Below are 19728 nucleotides of genomic sequence, written 5' to 3' on the forward strand. Positions count from 1 at the left end.
AAAGTTTTCTGAAGCAAATGTATCAATTTTCTGTCGGCGCCACTAACGCATGACGTGGGCACAAAGAAAATTAAATGCATCCATTTCCATGGCGCGTTCCGTGCCGTGTGCAGGCACGCCAGAATTCAAAAAGTTAAGAGATGGCGGTTAAAGCAAACCGCAGCGAAGAATTGAAATAGGAGATCATAAGGTGAAATGTAAAATATGCCAAGCGAAATAGAGCTACCAGAAAGTACTATGCGGCAACATATGCTCCTGAAACACAACGGTGAGTTCGGGAAAGCAGACCCGCAGCAACGGTGAAAGTGAAAGTGTGTCGGCTATTTTCACCGCCGCAAGACGCAGCTGTAATCCCGGGCGTGTAGAGAAGATCACAACGCTGAGTATTACCATAGTCCATTTGCTGCCGTTTTATTTGCAGCTTTAAGCATTTATTTGCAATGGTTAGGCTACTTGTTTCGTTTTTTTTTAAACTGTTACAGGCCTTGGTTCGACGTGATTTAATTTGTGAGACGCATATTTATTTTTGTAAGGAAAATGTGTTTTGAACGTTTGCAAAAATAAATAAGGAATACTCTGATAACTCTGACTTTTTTGATGGAGAATAAGCATTACATGTTTGGTTGGTAATATTGCCGTTCATCATCAGGCCTATTCCTGCTGCAGATGCGTTGCATTCTAAAAATAGATTTGATTTAACGAGTACTCGATTGATCCTCGAGGAATTCCTTCGATCACTCGAGTTTGGAATTTACTACTCGTGCCCATCCCTAAACTAAACTATTTAAAAAAGCTCTAATTATATCTTTATTTAGTATATTTTACTGAATGATGTTTACAACATTTTCAAATATCTATAATATTTTATTATAATTATTATTATTATTATTATTATTGTACATTTTTCTATAGCAGGAAAAAATCCTTCGTACTACCAGTACCCACAGGTCGAATAACACTGATTTAAAGCTACATCTCCTCACTGTATCATGGCCTCAATGCTACTTTAGAGATGTGATCACACCACCGAAATAGTGGCACTAAGCTATAGTAGTAACAGGACAGGACGGGATTGGGACCAGCTTATATGAGGGTTCTCTTTGAATACTAGGATCACACTACTCAAACTGCGAATACACTGGTGATACCAACACATGGACACCCATCCATGCAGCAACACGGATAAAGCATTGTGTACTGCTTTCCTTTATTTTAAGACCATTTGGACCTTGGGAAAGAGCTGGAGGAAACAGAAGAAACTAGAGCTGTCAAGCGATTAAAATATTTAATCGTGATTAATCGCATTAATGTCATAGTTAACTATTATTAATCGCGATTAATCGCAAATTCTTTTTCTATGCTAAATATCCCTTGATTTTTTTGTCCCATAATTCTTCTCATTTTAATTCTCTTATCAACATGATGAAGTGCATCGGCTTGCCTTGTGCAAATTATTTTCTATTGATAACAACATTGGCATATACTGATCAAAACAGGACGATACAAAAAAAGAGCCTGTAGTGCAAATAAACGACTGCTTTGAACAAATGTCATTTGAACATAGCAGTCAGGCTACTGCTTCTTTGTTTTGAGCCAAAAAAAAAAATTTTTTTTTTTTTTTTTTTTTAATAAAATAATTACGTTAATCGCGCGATAATTTTTTTAACGCCGTTAAATTTGGTTTGCGTTAACGCCGTTAATAACGCGTTTAACTGACAGCTCTAGAAGAAACGTTTGCTAATGGCCGATAAAAGTGGCACACACTTTTTACATAGTGTGCAATTCTCTCAAGACTTCTTAACTCTCTTAGAAGGCAGCCTGTAGCATGGATACACCAGGTGAAGCACTCAACAAACAGATACAGATAGTCAAACAGGACAGAATTCTCCATACACAAAAAAGACAAAGAGCATTTCATAATGCTGCTTTAATAAGTAGTTCACCTGTCAACACCATCTTGTCTTTAAGACTTGATAAGTAGATTGGCGAGCACAGAGCTTGTGACATTTGTCAACAACAGCCAAGCTCTGTGTTCGCCAATCTACTTATCAAGTCTTAAAGACAAGATGGTGTCGACCGGTGAACTACTGATGGTATTGTGCGTATAAGATGTCCTTTTTAAAAAAACAATCTGCACACTTACAAAGTTATCAATACCTCGTTTTATATGTTAAGAACCTTATTATACTACCAAAGAAGTGTTGGGCTACTTCTATCCTTGTTAGTGGTTTAAAATAGCGATTTAGATTTTACCATGAGACATGCCCCTATCGTTCCAAGTTTATAGCGTTTTGGTAGAATTGGCTAAAAACAGCCAACTTAAGAATGCGTCTAATCTATATGTGCTTTTTTGCTCCCAAACGAACATTCCAACTTGTTATCATACTGAACATATCCCAGATCCATTTTACACCGGATTTCTCCTTTAAGTGTGCTCAAATGTGATGTGAAGGTTTTTGATGGAGCTATTAATCTAATTAAATTAACAGACACCCATATTAAGGCTCAATAGATCCTAAAGAAAGAAAGAAAGAAAGAAAGAAAGAAAGAAAGAAAGAAAGAAAGAAAGAAAGAAAGAAAGAAAGAAAGAAAGAAAGATGAATACTTAAAAAAAAAAAATTGTGTGTGCATGTTTGTGACAGAGCCCGCCCGATATATCGGCAGGCCGATATTGTCCTGTCACAGATTTGTCGGTATCGTTGAATATGTTTGCCGATATGTGCCGATATGAAAGCCTTAGAAATGGGGTTGATTTATAGATGTAATTACCTCTTTAGAATCCCTCTACTTTGGTGGTTGAACGTCTAAATTCTAAAAGCACATCCACATAATCCACTAGATGTTATACATTATTTTCTGTGTCACGGTTTTTAGCTCCTAATCATACAGTGAATTGGTTCCTGAAGCTCATGGTCTAAATGTTATGTCGATTTGGCCCAAAGCATTTGAGTAGGGCTAGATGCAAATCCCAAAGAGCTGCTTTACCCCCCGGATACCAAAATATATTTTTTTAAAAACAGCCGATACATCTATATTTTGAATATCGGTAATATCTTACTCACTAATATCGGCATTGGCATTGGCCCCTAAAATCCAGTTACGGTCGGGCTCTGGTGTTTGTGTTGCTGACTGAATCACTAACGTAGGCTTTCATGCATGAGAACCTTTTCTCATTACCCACTCTACAAGCCCTTCTGTCAGCAATGAGAGTGCTGTGTGTATGTGTGTGGGTTCTTCTGTATGTGTGTTTGTCTGTGTGTGTCTGTGTGTGTGTTGAGTGTAAATGTGGCCCCTGTCCCACACAGAGTGTTGACCTGAAACATAGTTTTAATTTCACACTGCGTCAGGGAGACAGAAAGGCATATGGGCAGTTTTTCCATAGTATTCTCTGACATCAGCAGAACGGTGGCAATCTTGCATGACAGCCAATGGGTGTCATGCAAGATCTCGTCTTCTTCAAAGATATAAGTCCACCCAGAATATCAGTTACTACAGGCTATCACCATCATGTTGGGCTGCTGATACACTATAGATGGTTTCATTGTAATGTAACTGCTGTTGAGAAATATTTTCGATAGTCTCGTCAAAATCAGAATCTAGTCAATCCGTTAAGGATGCAGTCACCGCAGAAGCACATTTTAAATTCACGAGATCACTGTTGGCAAAAAAAGAGAGAACAAAACAAATGACGACGTTCAGGAGGAAGTGCATCTCTGCCCCCAAACATATTCTGTCTTAAATGATGACAGATATAGCAAAGAGCATGTCAACCTTCGTACTTTCACTCACAACCTCTCCAGCATTAGCTCACATATTGCCTCTTGTATTAGCCACAGTTTTTTTATATTTGTGTCTAATACTGTAAGCCACACACTGTCCAATGTGAATGTAGACACAAACATAAATCAGTCTTTGAGTATCCATTTCCTTTCAGTTGCAACTGAACACCCTTTACATAAAAATAAACAAACGTAGAGTGCATTGCTGTGCAATCGTCTCTTTAAATACATTAAACACAATACTTTAAACACTAGCTCAAGTAGGCCTACAAAAAATATATAGTAGGACTATTTAAAATAATATTCCAATAGTTTCAGTCATTTGGAAGATGTTGATTTTTTTAATAAAAATAGAATAAGAATCACACTATTTAAAGGAGACATATTATGGTGTTTTAACAACAAGTAAACATAGTATTTGAGCTCCAGAAAACATGTTTTTGAAGCTGTTTGCTGGAAAAATCTCGCCTACCACTAATCCCCTCTGTTTCAGTCCCGTCAGAATGTACTGTTTCTGGTGTCTGTAGCTTTAATGCAAATGAGCTGCTGTCCATCGACCAATGAGCTGTCAGACTGAACCACAGCATGCAGGAGAAGGGATTGTTGCCGTTTGCGAACTCCTGGAGCTCTATATAATATAATAGAATAGAATAGAATATAATATAATATAATATAATATAATATAATATAATATAATAATACTAATATTATATATGGGTATTTATATAATATTATATCTAATATCACGGCCAAAAGCTATGTGCTCCTCAGATGATATTATGAATCATAAAGACTGCGTCTGACGTCTCTGGCACTTCCACAACAAGAAAAGACTCGTAGTGGGGGATATCTCAGCCAGGGTTGAGAAGAATCGGGGGAAAGTAACTTTGGCCTTGATTCCCTGAAGACCATGAACCGCGACATGGAGGAGAAAGGGATTGTACTCCGGCCGCCGTTGAAGCCGTCCGGCCGCCGCCGAAGCCGTCCGGCTGCCGCCGATGCTTCGGCGGCAGTCCGGCAGCTCCGGCGGGGTTCTCCGGGAGCTGAAAATTCCGGCGGGGGTAGCTCGGCGGCAGTCCGGCAGCTCTGCTCGTCCGCTGGTCCACAAAATCTTAGCAATGCTCTGATTGGAGGGCAGTGGGGAAGTGGGAGGTAATATTCAACTGTGCCCCCTTCCTACGTAGGAGGGGGCGCCGAAACTGACTTGCTCGTTTGGTAACTGTAGGCGGGGTACTTTCTGAAATACATATCTCACTCCAAAAATCATGTACTGATTTTTCAAAGTTTTTATGCGTGTGGGAGCACCAGAGACCCAAAACAACACCCCAGATCCCAGGAAAAGTGTTGTTTTCATAATATGTCCCCTTTAAGAATACTGATGGATTCGACCCTGAACCTTTTAAAATGAATAGTCTAGTGCAAACCCTATATTTACATACCACAGTGCAAATAAACATTGGCTTGTAGAGCTGACTGCTATCGAGATAAATTATTGATTCATAATACAGATAGCGATAATTATAGGTCTATGAATGTAGTTTACCGCTATGGATGCAATAATTGGACTGTGTGTTGAGTAACGTAATAAGCGATTACCTCTAACATGTCCTACACTAGCACAGTGACCATGGTGACTATGAAAAAAGAACGTGGTAAGATAAACTGATTATTCACAAGCTAGGGCATTAAAAAATTGACCTTGGTGCGATGACAATTAAAATTGCTTTTGCACAGTACGGAAACCATGTGGTTCCCATTATGCTCCAGCAACATTATTGTATTGTTTCTAATTATATCTAGTGGCGTTTCATAGCCAAGTTAATATCGACATCATCTCATAGGATGTCATGGTGCCCGACCCAACCTCAGGTATTGAAGCTTTGACATGGCCTGCGCCCACAGACCAAGTCTTATCAAAAACTACTGGAATTGGTTACTTACACCCTATGTATGTGTGTGTGTATGTATTCAGGGAGTACTGATGCGTGTGTGAGTGTGTGCAACACTGTGTCTCAGAAGGACAGCGAGAGGACCGCGAGAGAGCCAGGAATGTGTTGGGAGATAATGGACGTGAGGGGAGAAGAGGACAGGAGGCGGATAGGGACATAGAGAAGGAAAACCAGAGAGAATAACTATAAATAACCCCAAGGTGCCAGCAACACAAACCCCAACCCTACCCAGCACGACACACACACACACACACACACACACACACACACACACACACACACACACACACACACACACATACACACACTCACACACACACACTCGCTGTGATCTCTGAGCATTTTGTTTCTCGCCTTAAGGTCAACCTGGGACAACCTGAACACATACATAGTACATACCCTCTTCCATCAGGCCTCACCTCCCTGCTCTGTCAGGGAGTCATGGTGCTGCTGCAGCACCCTGCAGCACACACTCAACATCCCAGAACAAAAAAAGCAACAGTGCCAACTGCCAAGTAACACATTGGTATAAGCTGGCCGGCAGTTTGAGGTGATATGCACATGGGCTTAATGCATGGACAAATAATCCATGTACATTCTATTGGCATAGGCCTATTATCCAGATATACAAATACGTTGCACATAGGCTATCAATTGGAAAGGCTGAAGGTCTCATGTGTTATAATCTTAAAATGATAACTAAGTCGGCAATAGCCTATGGGGATAATGGACATTTATTGTTTATAGGGATTTACGATAATAAACCATAAGCGAAGCCTGTCATTATTGAAAGTCAGGGTAATTGAATGATGAATAATGTAAAAGCAGGATGACATTAATTGTCTCAGTGACTGAATCTAATGATAGGGTTTGTGCACAGTAGTTTTCAAGTCACGTGATCGGCTCCTGCAATCTGCAAATTTCAAGTTGACCTATGAAGTGTTTTGGTTGTGTATTGGCCGATAATGATTGGTGGCTGGCCGATCAATCAGGGCATCACTAGTTCTTCGCATTTCTAAAGGCCTCTAAGAGCATACCTGCAAAGTAAAGTGAGAATACGTTACAAGGATATGGTTGTTGAAATACTATGTCTCCCCTAATGCCCACTACTTAGGGTTGAACAAATGTGCCTTCCACAATTGAGCTGGCGTATCCGTGATGAAGACTTCCACCGATGAAGACTTACACAGTGAGCTGGCGTATCCCGTCTATCATGTCTCTGTGCAGACTGCCCTCAGTGATTTGTGTCTTAAATAATTAATGTGCGCAATCTACGATAGATGTTGACAGTCTCCATCCACCGGAGGGGAACCATCAGGGCCATCTAGCCTAAGATATTCTAATTTTGTTTTATTAATTAATAATTTCACAATCAACATCCAAACAAAGATGTTACTGAGGAAATATACCCTTCAAAAGGCCTATTCAATTTGTGTTGGATTGTTAAGGGTTAAGTGAAAAAAGCCCCTTTTATAAGAGTGCTGCTGACTCTGCAGTCGTTGGGAAGGAAAATGACATGCAGCTTTATGATTGGTGGTCCCCCTTTAATTTCACACAGGTCGAGTAATGTAAGCCAATGAGATTAATTTCAAATGACCATTCATATCTTCCCTCTAAATGGGTGGGCTTTGTTATCGCTAACTTTATGAGAAGTTCCGTCTGCTCTGAGGGACACAAATCCAATAAACTAGCTAGATTATGGGCTTGATTTGGTTGACTCCTTGGTGGCAGCTGCCGCGATAAACATCATCGCTAGTGAGGAGGACATTTTCCAGGCCATTTTTTCTATCTTAACTCTTAATAAAAAGTTGGAGATAATAACAGAAAGATCCACACCAGAGCTAAAATTGGTTCAGAAAACCAAAGCTTTTGAAAGGCATTTCAACTATTTGAAAGGCATTTCAACTATCACGATACCCGTGGATGAGGAGATCAGCAAGGAGCAAAAGCTTTAAAGTTGGTGTGATGATGTGATCATTTGTCATTTTGCTTGCAGAGATAGCTGTTATATTGTTTTGGTGATAACTCTCACTCTCTCCTTGCTGTTTGGTCGTTGTATTGCTAAGGCCGGACCAGCGTATACATTTTTTATTCAGAGTTAGAATTGTCATAGTAAACTCATCCAGTACTACAGAGAAGACACTGTAAGCTACTATAGAGAAGACAAAGTTCGATAAGCCAGTGGTTTGCTTTTTCACGACGGGGTAGAGGGGTCCGAGGGCCAGGGTTTAAGGGTCATGATTTTGCTACTGCCAATCAAAGTCCTCAAAGTAGAAGAAAAGGTTGACAGAATCCTCTAAGTTAGGCTTTAGCTCAGAGCAGCAGATGTAAATTGCCATTAAGTATTCAAGGGGATGTGCTGGCCATGTTTGCTTCTTTACAGTTAAACCTGCAGGTAAAGGTCCCATAAGAAAGATCCATAGACTCTGCATTCTTCCTAAGTACGTGTGATAATAACCGAATCATGCAGCGTCATTAATGATACCTATCACGTTATCTATCATCGTTAACTTTTTTTGATGCAAACTATAATTACGTTTTGGTACAGCACCTCTTCATTCTGTACAAGGATGAGCAAATTTTCTCGTTTTTAAATGAAAACAACCTACCTATCATTCGCTGCCGCTGGAAAAAATAAAATAAAAAAATAAAATAAATTCCCTACCTACCCATGACCTCAACTGACAACCAACAGGTTGTTTTTTAGGCCTTATGTATCCTTCTCAGATGTTCACTCATGACTGAATCAAATTGTGCCATAATACGACCTACGATAGAAATGTGTCATTATGTGATTCATATAGGACATTTATATGCCCTCTCAAAGCGTGGTTCCTTTCAGCTAGGTGTCAAATTATGCCAATGTCAGTGTATTCAGTGTATACACCTCTCAAATGCAGCACTTCTGGAGTTCTTGCCAACTCTTCATATTGGTAATTTGTGTCTTTGAATACTCATGTTCCTTTAATGACTAGCAAGGTTCTTCCAATTACTAAAGGCCGCTTTGGTTAATGCCATGTCCAGTTTTCCAAAAGGACTTAAAACAGAAGGCTGAGTCTGTGCTAACTGAATACAGAAGCCATATTCGCTGTGTCTTCTCCCGAATTTTTCATGGCCATTTGGCTATACTATCATGTTAATAAAGTAAATTCCTAATGCTTTCTCATTGTAGAATAAGAAATCCTTAAGCTCACCTTTAAATATTCTCCTTGGACATAGATTTCATTATTCATGCTTAGCTCTGACCCAACTTTCATCAGTTACAGAAACAGCTATTATCTAGTGTTTTTTTCCCTTCCAAATCAATCCATTAATTTGTTGCCTTCAATAATGGAAACTACCGGTGTCTCATACAAAAGGTCTACTCTAGGAATGGCCACATTAGGAGTTAAAATTAGCTTGGGGACTGGGGGCCCCAAGCAGTTGCCTGCCATGCCTGTTCACAGCAGCGCGTCAGAATACAGTCCTTTAAAGTCCATCCACAATAAGTGTATTGTTTTCAGCTTTGCGGATATGGCTGGTAAAATTGGGTTAGCAATTCACCAGAAAAATCATGAGGGCAGGTGAAACAGTGCAGGCATCATCTGATTATTTCTAGCAGTTGAAACTTAAAAAAATCTTTGTTACTGAAGAGATGTGGTACATTTTCAGGTCTGGAAGTAGCAAGAGAGCCTGACTGCAGGGCTCCACTACCCCTCTTTATAGTAGTGCACAGCCACAAGAAGAGGAAGGTTCCGGTGATAGATAAGATCAGAGTCAAGATGTAGGACAGGAGTCAAGGCGAGAAGATTCTGTTGTCAAGTCATTAGGAGTGTATAAAAGCAAGGCCGACCGTTACGTGATTATTACATTGACGTCTTTGCTGATTAACCTTTTATTTATCTGTATAGATCTTCTCAAAAACACAGAGCAAGTGGTTAGGAATTAGGATATTCAATGGCTGAACACATTAACCTGGATAAGACTGATGAAGAGGCCACGACATGAAATCTATGCAAAAGGCATTGTGTCCCCACGCTGCCACTTGCTGCCGGCTTCGTGAGACAGCGGCCTACAAAAAAAGAATAAAAAATAGTAAAAAAATCTTTATAGAACTACAGCATGCCAAAGCCACAAAACTAACCCCACAACAGCAACTATGGACCAATCAATCGCTGCTGCAAGCGATTGAGCTGTGATTATTTTGATGGTTTGAATGAAATTCTGCAGCCAATTAATTACATGATTGTAAATTGAACATCTCCACAGAGTTACTGTCAAGTGGGCCAACCTAATTACTTTTCTTCCCCTAGGTCAGTGCTATCATCAATGACGCAATGGAGGAGTTCACCGGACAGATTTTGGATTTGGCTGGTGGAAGAGTTGTCAAATTCCCCAGTTCGTGGAGCAATGGTTGATGAGACCATGGACATATCTGTCATTTAGCAGGTGGGTCTTGTTGAAATTTAAAATTCTTAGATGATTTTATAGTTTTTAGGGGACCTTACAAAGTCAGAAGCACTGTTGTTAAAATCAAAGTGCTGCGTGAAGTGTCTGCTGGGTGTGTTGCAACTTTGTATGAGACCATACTGAAAGTCATCGGGATGACAAGACACTACCAACTACCAAGCTGCCCTCCGTCGCCAGTGACGGAGATTGTCATGGTGATCATTTTGAAATCTCTAATGGAGATATACTGGAGTTGGCAAGAGACTCCATGACTCATTTCCTGGCCTTATAACTGTGCGGCACATCGCCTCAATCTGGCTGTGTCAGACTGCATTAAGGACAGAGGGGAGTACCCTACCGCACCAAATATGCCAGGACTGTCGGAACAATCTTCTGGTTCTACAGGCCTCCAGCAACAGGACCAGCAATCTCAAGGAAATGGAGAGGCTTTTTGAACCCCAAATCAAGCTGCAGGTTATATCAGTATTCAACGCTAGGTTATTCACAGATTTACTTTCGCTTTTGTCATTTAGTAGGCTGAAGACATCCCTGACCAAGCTGAGAGGGAACAGCATAGTCAAGAACTGCTGGCGGGCATGCCTCCAATCAGACGCTGGTCTGAAGACTCAGGAGGATGAGATGAGATCCTTGCATAGTTCAAATAAGTTGTCTGGGAGAGGTTCAAGGTTAAGTATGGTTAAGTATGATTGTTTCGATTATTTAATGTGGACTCACCAACTGTTTTATTGAAATGTGTTAAAATCTTTTACAGGAGATGGACCCATTTCCATCTGCACTGACAGAGAACATTGAGAACTGAACACCAACAGCTTATCTGTCTTCACTTTGTTCTCTCCCAGATCGAGTATGGGAATGCTGAGATGAGGACCCAGGCAAAACAGTTCCCAAGATTGAGGGAGTCTGACCTTGTGTATGAGTGGGACTCTTACAGTGAGAAATCCTGATCTGAAGGTATTATATAGGTGATTATTTAGCTTGTATCTGAGGAATCATCTGAGCTGTATTCCACCCTGAGCCTTGCAGTCGCAATCGCCTACAGACATGAAGCCTGAAAATAATGTCTGAGAACCCCATTGCTATTCATGTCCGTATCAGAATAATTCAATGATTCTTAATGCATGAATTGCTTTTTTAAAAGGTTAGCACCCCTCCCCAACAGACTTCAGGAGAAGTACTTGGATGTGTGTTGCAAGATGGCAATTGATGGACCAGACCGGGGGGCCTTGGAAGAAGTGCATGGAAACTCAAGGCTGAAATGTTCTGCCTCTGGTTGTGAAATGGTTCTGGTACTGAAATGCTAATGCTACCGAGGCTAATGAGCGAGCACGCAATTGGAAAAAGATTCAGCATGTCAAATAAGGAGCAGAAACCAAGTTTCATTAATCTTTATAGAACTGGGTGTGGCTCACAGCAATAAAGGTTTGACCACTAGTGATTGCGCCCCCTGTAGTCAAAGCGGCTCACAACCTTTTTGAGACCTCTGTACATCCTGTCTATATATGCTTATTTATTTTTGGCTTGCTTTGCAACCACACTATTAAATCAGCAAAACGATGAGGGAGGATAGAAATATAGAGGCAGACATGTAATAGGGTCACTCAAGGTTTGAGGCCAAAATGTAATTATTCTACCATCTACCTACGTATCAATTGTAAGTAATTACAAGGAGGGTTCAACAATGAACACAGCAGGAAAAATAGGAACAGATCAGGTCAGAATAGAAAATACAGTGAGTACAGGGGGTTTAAAGCCACATAAAAAAGCTTTTTTTAACTCAAGTTGCAATCAGCTGACTCCAGCTGACTAGTGTGGCCAATGTGTTGCCACAGTAACAAAACTTCTTTGATAGTTGCTATGGTTTGTTGAACTGCTTTGACTCCAGCAAAACCACACGTCCACTCACGATGGACACAGCCACACTGTCCTCAAACAAAAGATCTTTGTTCCCCATATGTAGCGCAGAGTGGATGGGCCGCACCAACAAACAACCATACACAAACACAGAAACGCTGGCAGAAGTAACAAAGTTGTAGCATAAACATTGAAGAACGCAAAACATTTACCATTAATACATAGTTTGTGTGTTACCAAACCAAATTCACAAAAAACGAAATAATAAACTACACAAGCAACTAAAAACAAACTTGCTTTCTTGGCCCAGGGAGATAGAAATGTAAACATTACAGGAAAGGGACAGGGGTTATGATGTGTATCATGTTGAAAAAGGAAATGAGAAAAAAGCCAGATGAGCGCAATGGCGTGAGGAAATCAAAGGAAAGGATAGAGGAAGTGATGGAGGACAGTATAAGGGGAAATGTGTTTTTGTGCAAAAGTAGGCCTTGTCTGTGTGTGCTTGACGACAACAACCCAGCTATTGGTTGTAAATATTAACCTTATATTACAAAAAGGTTTGCAGGCACACACAAACAGCATGTATGGTAACACACACTAAACCAATGCACTTTGATGCATAAAGACACACACACGCTGACATATGTAAACACTGTATACATAATACATTTCTGTTATTTCCTACTGGTTGTTTGTGTTAACCAAACACAAACACCAAGCCGGAATATAATTTAGTGCAACCTAATTCTAAGCTCCTCCCACCCCCAACCCATCAAACTGTTACTTTGCTCTTTAAACCCGGACTTATCCCTATCATCAACACCTCACCTCCATCCTTCCTACATCTCTCCCTGTTTAAATCAAACTAACTTTCTCTGTTTATCTGTCGCTCTTTGTATTCACAACGCCCAACCCCTAACCTTTTCCCATTTCTAATGGGATTAAACCTAATAAGACCCTGTTCTAGAGTGCAAACACACACACGCGCATGCAGATGAATACACAGCAGAAAGCAGAGGTGCACAACCCCAGGACCTCAAGCTTTGTGCACGTGATGTAGCACAGCCCTGTGGGAAAGAGTGTAGCCACGAGGGGTTCACTAGCTGTGTATTTGCGCTTCCTTGCAGTCGGACACCGTAGATTCCATTAGCATGCAACAGGGTGGCTAGCGCAACATCACAAACATTTCCTTTTTCTTCTCTTTCCCTCATGTAAGATAATCATGAGTTTGAGATATCTACAGTCTATTTATATCTATCTACCTCTTGGTTTCTCTGTTTCTGACTCAACACATGTGTGAACGACCTCCCGAATGGCCTCCCAGTGTGGATGCGATGTTTTCTTAAACACACAGACACAGGAAATGGAAGCCCTGTTCTCCTGTCTTGCTGCACCCTCAGAGCAAGCAATACAGGAAATGGTTATAATCCCAGCAGTACAGGTAGAGTAGAGATCTCTCCAAATAAACCCATTGGGTTTCAGGAGAGCCTATGTAGCCTCACATAGACACCACTAAAACCAAATACAAACTTATTTATTTGTGTCGGTTATCTTACCGGAAAACTTGCTTTTTATTGTGTGAAAAGAGGAGGGAATTAAGATGGCAATCACAAGGTGCATACACTCCCATCCTCACTTGAACGGAACCAGCAAGAGGGGACAAGAAAGAATGAGTATACAATACATTTATGATATTTCTGCAATAAGGGGTAGAAGGTAGAAGGTTGAGGGAGTTATATATATTTAATGAAACACACAAACACACATGGTAAAGAGTACACTCTGGAGGCCGGCTTTGCCAGCTGGGCGGCCGGAGAACTTTCACACATGCCTAAAAGCCCACACACACAAATATCCCTCTCAAACAGATGGTAACATGCTTACACTCACATGCACACTGGGACCAGAGAGAGTAAGTGAGGAATATGCTGTTCACACATGGCAGATTCGTGAGTTGCATATCACATTGTCACATACGCACACATTATAGCCCTCCACTACACCTGCGAAAAAAACTATATTCAAAAATGAACACAATCTTGCTTACGAACTTTCTTTACACCTTTCTTTCTTTCCCTTAATACTTCTTACATCCAACTATCCAGCCTACTATTTGTCTTCTTTGCTGGCCTTTCACACAAAAACTCTGTCACTGTCTGTGACAGAGAGACTGTTTGTCAGTTTGTCAGTGTTTGTGTGTGCGTGTGTGTGTGTGTGTGTGTGTGTGTGTGTGTGTGTGTGTGTGTGTGTGTGTGTGTGTGTGTGTGTGTGTGTGTGTGTGTGTGTGTGTGTGTGTGTGTGTGTGTGGGGGGGGGGGGGTCTCTCTCTCTCTCTCTCTCTCTCTCTCTCTCTCTCTCTCTCTCTCTCTCTCTCTCTCTCTCTCTCTCTCTCTCTCTCTCTCTCTCTCTCTCTCTGTGACAGATGCCGTGCCTCAGCATGAATGCAGAGTGATTTCACAAGTTGGCTGATCATTCTCTCAATGGTCCCTTCTCTCTCCTGCCGCAATGTCTCTCGTGCAACACCCTCACACACAGTGAAGCTTGCAAAGGGCTAGTATTAAGAAAAAGATAATAGATAAGCCTTCACTAAACCCTACTTTTAATGTTGGGAAACAACATTAAAACAATGTGTTGTTTTAATCTCTCTCTATCTCTCTGAAAGAGGCAATGCTGCTACCATAAAAAGCCAGTGCTTTGTTGTATTTGTAATTCAGGTGTGTTGCTATCAAACAGGCGAGGCAGGGCTTCATAATAACCAGTATAAAGTGGGAGCATACAATTAACGCGAGAAAGACGCCAATTGGAATGAAGTGAGCTCACTGTGGTGCTTCGTGTCACATTCTCCCCCTCTCTCTCAAACATAAACACATGGGCTTGTGATAGGAAACAGAGGTGCAGGGAGCGGTAAGGTTGCAGAAGAGAATATAGAGACGACCCATCCCACATCCTCCCGATTCACTCAATTCAAAATAGTTGTGCTTGTTGTTTATGCGACGTAAAGCTTAGGTATCATGACGTAAATATGCTCAAAAACTAAATCTACCATAATATTATTTTAGAAATGCAGATCATAGGCAATCTTCGACAGAAACAGGAACAAGTTCGTTAGACGGAGGAAGTAACACATTGTTTAAAATGCACTGGGTGTGTATAATGTTTCACAAGTATAGATAGTGAAGCACACATCCACACAAACTAATTTAGGTTCATAAATGTACACTTACTTCATCTGTTTGACAATGGTGCTTTTGCCCGACTCCCCAGCCCCTGGTAAAGAGGAGAAAGACATCACATGATGTCGATTGTTAAGTGGTGGAGTGGTTGGAAGAAGCAAGACCCTAAATAGTCCAGAGATGGTTGAAGATGGAGACACTCGGCCACATACCCACCGTTGCCGACCCCCACCACCTGCTATACCATTAGGCCTAACTAAAGACATCGGGGGAAGGGACAAGTGCGTCGTGTTGTGGGGTTGTCTGGTTCACAAAAAGGCTACAATACAGTCATAACTTAATTAACATTGACACAAATAAAAGCGTGGCCTACGTGTCCACAGTAAAACGGAACTACTGGCTATTTGGACTCAAAATAACGGTAAATCATCGCATACACAAATCGCCCTCAAACAGACCATTTCATGAAAGGAAAAGTGACTTTTCCAAACGATGATTGTGTTTTTACGTAGTTAAATCTCGTCTCTGCTTGTCTTACCGAGTAGCAGTAGTTTAACGTCTTTAGCCATGGTAACACCATCTTCCTTGAGGTTTTTCTCGATGGCTTTGCTTCGGTCGAGAGCCGCCCTCTCCTCTGCGCTCAAAGTACATCCCATGGCTAGCGAACACAGCTTGGTAGCGTTAGAGGTACTGGATTCCCCCACCAAATAATACGAAGATAAGTGTGTAAAACACAGCCGGGGCGATCCCCTTTTCTTCCTCCTTTTCCTCGGGTCGGCGCTGCCTGTGATCCTTCTATCCTCTCTCTGTCTCTCGTCGGTTGGACAGATCGGCCCCTGGCGCTTGCTCAAATCGGGTAGATAGCACCGCTAAAACATTTAAAATCCAGTCGACGTGGTTTACAGCAAGACTTAAAGTAAAATACGCAACGAGATGTCTCGGATACTTTCTAATGTGTTCAATCTCTGTCGTGGTTCCGCCAGTCCACGTCAAAATCACGGTCCCCGAGGGTCCACTCTTTCCTCTTGTCTTCTTGTGTTACTGGGCGGCGGCGACAGAAGCAGGCAGCACTCGCATAGTTTTGTTAAAGCACAACTCCTGCTCACAATGGACGTTTATCCTGGGCGGCAGGATCTAGCTCAGCATAGATGCCACGAATCCCAGCACATTCGATTGGGCTCGCTTGCTGGTTTGTGACGTCAGAAGAAGATAAAATATCAACCTACAGCGGAGCACTGTAAACCAGGGAAACGTATACCCTATCCAAGACAGAGGAATCACGGATGAAGGAATGAGAGAGAGAGAGAGAGAGAGAGAGAGAGAGAGAGAGAGAGAGAGAGAGAGAGAGAGAGAGAGAGAGAGAGAGAGAGAGAGAGAGAGAGAGAGAGAGAGAGAGAGAGAGAGAGAGAGAGAGAGAGAGAGAGAGAGAGAGAGAGAGAGAGAGAGAGAGAGAGAGAGAGAGAGAGAGAGAGAGAGAGAGAGAGAGAGTTTTTTTAGATAAGAGAGGAAGATAAGTGACAGCGGCACACTGACATCCAAGAAACAGCCCTCTTAGCCAGCTTGTCCTGGGGACTCAGTCCGACACAAAACAACTAGGCCTACCACATCAGGAAAACAAAAAGTCAACTATTTGGCACATTGGAAAGAATCCACCAAAGATCTGAGTAAATTGGCATGGTACTTTTTCCCTTAACAGAGAATACATAGTTGCAGAATACCTGACCACCGCGACCGATCCGAAAGCTGAGAAAATCTTTGACCAAATGAAGACTGAGACACAGCCTGGCCATCGGGAAGGGCCGCCACAGGCAGACCTTGCTCCCAAGATAAGACAGGCTATGCTCCCACTGAACATAAAACACACTGCAACTGAACTGCCCTCCTTGCCAGTCATACCAAGACATCAGGAACACACAATTCACACGGACACGGGCATGCAAGGACTTTGAAAACAGTCCAGATGCTAACAAACTGCCCTGTTTGGAGAAATACAACAATGTTCAATCACATTCCTTTGAAGTCTGTTGGTAATGATTGCACTATTGAACATATCCTCCACATTGTTAATACGTGTAAGTACAGTGTAACGTTAATTTATCTCTTTATAAGGGTTTTGGACTTTTTATAGTATTACATGTTTGAGAGATGGTGCACCTTTGGTTGGACTTTGACAATAAATAAATGATTGAAGTATTGAATACATTTTATTATTTTTTATTTAAATTAAATGGGTTAGGGTTTATAAAAGTTTCAATACAGACAGTAAAGACGGTGAGTCTTGAAAATTATATTGTGCTCATGACTCTTAAAAAAAGAAGAGAATCATTCACAGTTCTTATAAATCTGCAGATATTACACCATGAATAAGCCGTAAGTCCACTGAGTGGCAAATTTTTTTGCAATGCAAAAGGATCAGGTCAATTTAATGAAATTAATTGAATGAACTGCCAGTGATGCTGGATTACGGCCAAAACGAATATCAGAGGATATTGGATGAGGCCTGAGTTTGCTTCCCGATCTCTTTTCCCATGGTGGGTGGGCTGGCGTGGTGTGTGGTGGTCACAGATCCTGCCCAGAGCCAATGTGTTGGAGGAGGGCACCTGCTCACTGTGAAGGAGTGGAGGAAATAATCAAGCAGACCTATCAAATAATATATATTAAGCACACGTGTTGCATTAATGGTTTAACTGCCATGGCAACACTAATAACACAGGCACACAGCACTTATTTTTTGTTTGTTAATGTCAACCGCAGATTTCAAATTTAAATACATGAAAGACGTATAATGACATATTGAGAAGATTCTTCTTGGGCTGCTGTTGATTAGCCATTTTTGCTTTGTTGGTTCCTAACAGAGTGAAATTACCTGGAGGTATCTTAATGTCAGCCATGATAAGAGCTGTTAAGATTATGTTAATGCTAAGGGAAGGTACTTCAATTTTACCTTTTTCATCCTCTTTGGCCTAGTATAGCCTATAGGCCTACTGGGCATACTTTACTAAGGAAATTAGATAATGCCATCCATTTAAGCCTTTAAAGCAACCCACCATTTTGCCGTTCATGAAAACAAACGATCAACATGACCGACAATTATTTTCATCATACGATCTGTGTCACTAAATATAAGTGGCCAGGACGGTGAGCGTGAGCAACTCATCTCAATGTGATCACCTTTTCATTTCACGTTAGTGACTAGGCCTACTATAAAGCATGTTATATATTTTTTTATTATTATTTCAATTCCAAACTTGTTATTAAGTAATAATTTCCCCTGGGTGGTTCACGTTCATATAGCTTGTGTTTAACAACAGGCTAATGTGATCACACTAAGAAGAAACAGAGCGAAGTATTACATCTTTCCGATCATTGTAATTTTACTATGGCAGACCAACATCTGCCGTCACATCATTATGAAGCCTAGTGTAACTGCATTTGCATTCTCTAAACACTGCGGTGGTCTTTTCCTAATTTCTTCACATCTTTCCTTGACCTCAATAAGTTTTCTATCAATGTAAAGGAAAAGTTGTTAGGACAGGACATAGGATGTCAATTTTTGGATATTAGACCGTAGCCCAAGTAGTTGGAAAGGACTTTCAATCAGACTCCTCCTAAAATAGCTGATGGCTTCTGCACTACAGGGCAGGACCCATTTATCTTGGACACCACTGGCAGGAAGATGGAAATGGGGCTATGCCACACAACTACCATTAGTGGTGGTTAGGGATGGAAGGACTGGAACCGGAGGTAAACCATACCAGGCTGAAACAGAGAATTATCTCAGAGAAAGTACAAAACAGAGTATCAAGTATAAATGTATACAATTGAAAGAATGCAGCTTTGTGATTGGTTGTCCCGCTTTCTTTCAGAGAGGTTGAGTAATTTAATCCAATTACTTATTTCCAATGACAGTGAAATTGACCAATCATTTCTTCCCTCTAAATAGGTGGGCTTTGTTATCGCTAACTTTATGAGTAGTTCCGCCTGCTGTGAGGGACACAAATCCAATAAACTAGCTAGATTATGGGCGTGATTTGGTTTACTTCACGATGGCAGCCTCCTCGACTAATGTAACCGCTAGCGAGGAGGACATTGTTTCAGATATATTACCTATGCCGTTTTCTAGGTTATCTCTCGCTACAAAGTTGGAGTAGTAACAGGAGGTAAAATTGGTTCAGACAACCAAAGCTTCTGAAAGGCATTTCAACTCCACCAACTATCGCGATACCCGTTGATGACGGGATCAGCACGGAACAACAATGCATCGAGAAAAATGCTATTTTTTCGATGAATTGCAAAGGCTGGACCTGCGTATTATTTTTTTGTGTCAGAGCTAGAATGGCCATAGTTATCTTATGCAGAACTATAGAGAGGACACAGTAAGCTATTATTGAGAGGAAACAGTATGATAAGCCAGTGGTCAGTTTTTTCCTAACGGGGAAGAGCGGTCAGAGGGCCAAGGTTTCAGAGACACAGTTCGCTACTGTTCACAACCAATTAAGATAGGTTTTCTTCCTACTTCCTTATTCGA

The 19728-nt window shown here is 41.2% G+C and overlaps 1 protein-coding gene across 3 annotated transcripts in view; it reads right to left on the minus strand.

The window, feature by feature from the left end:
* Window positions 1–16492, minus strand: part of gnao1a (guanine nucleotide binding protein (G protein), alpha activating activity polypeptide O, a) — a 67732-nt gene extending 51240 nt beyond the window's left edge. The window contains exons 1-2 of one of the 3 annotated variants that reach the window (XM_030366891.1): window positions 15739–16492; window positions 15252–15294 (exon numbers count right to left, since the gene is read on the minus strand). In XM_030366891.1, the coding sequence (XP_030222751.1) occupies window positions 15252–15294; window positions 15739–15856 (161 nt within the window). In that variant the 5' untranslated portion in view covers window positions 15857–16492. The remainder of the gene's footprint in view (window positions 1–15251; window positions 15295–15738) is intronic. The other 2 variants (XM_030366892.1, XM_030366890.1) reach the window with 2 other exon arrangements.
* Window positions 16493–19728: the final 3236 nt, after the last annotated feature.

Source organism: Gadus morhua, chromosome 9, assembly GCF_902167405.1.
Source record: "Gadus morhua chromosome 9, gadMor3.0, whole genome shotgun sequence".
Lineage (NCBI taxonomy): Eukaryota > Metazoa > Chordata > Actinopteri > Gadiformes > Gadidae > Gadus > Gadus morhua.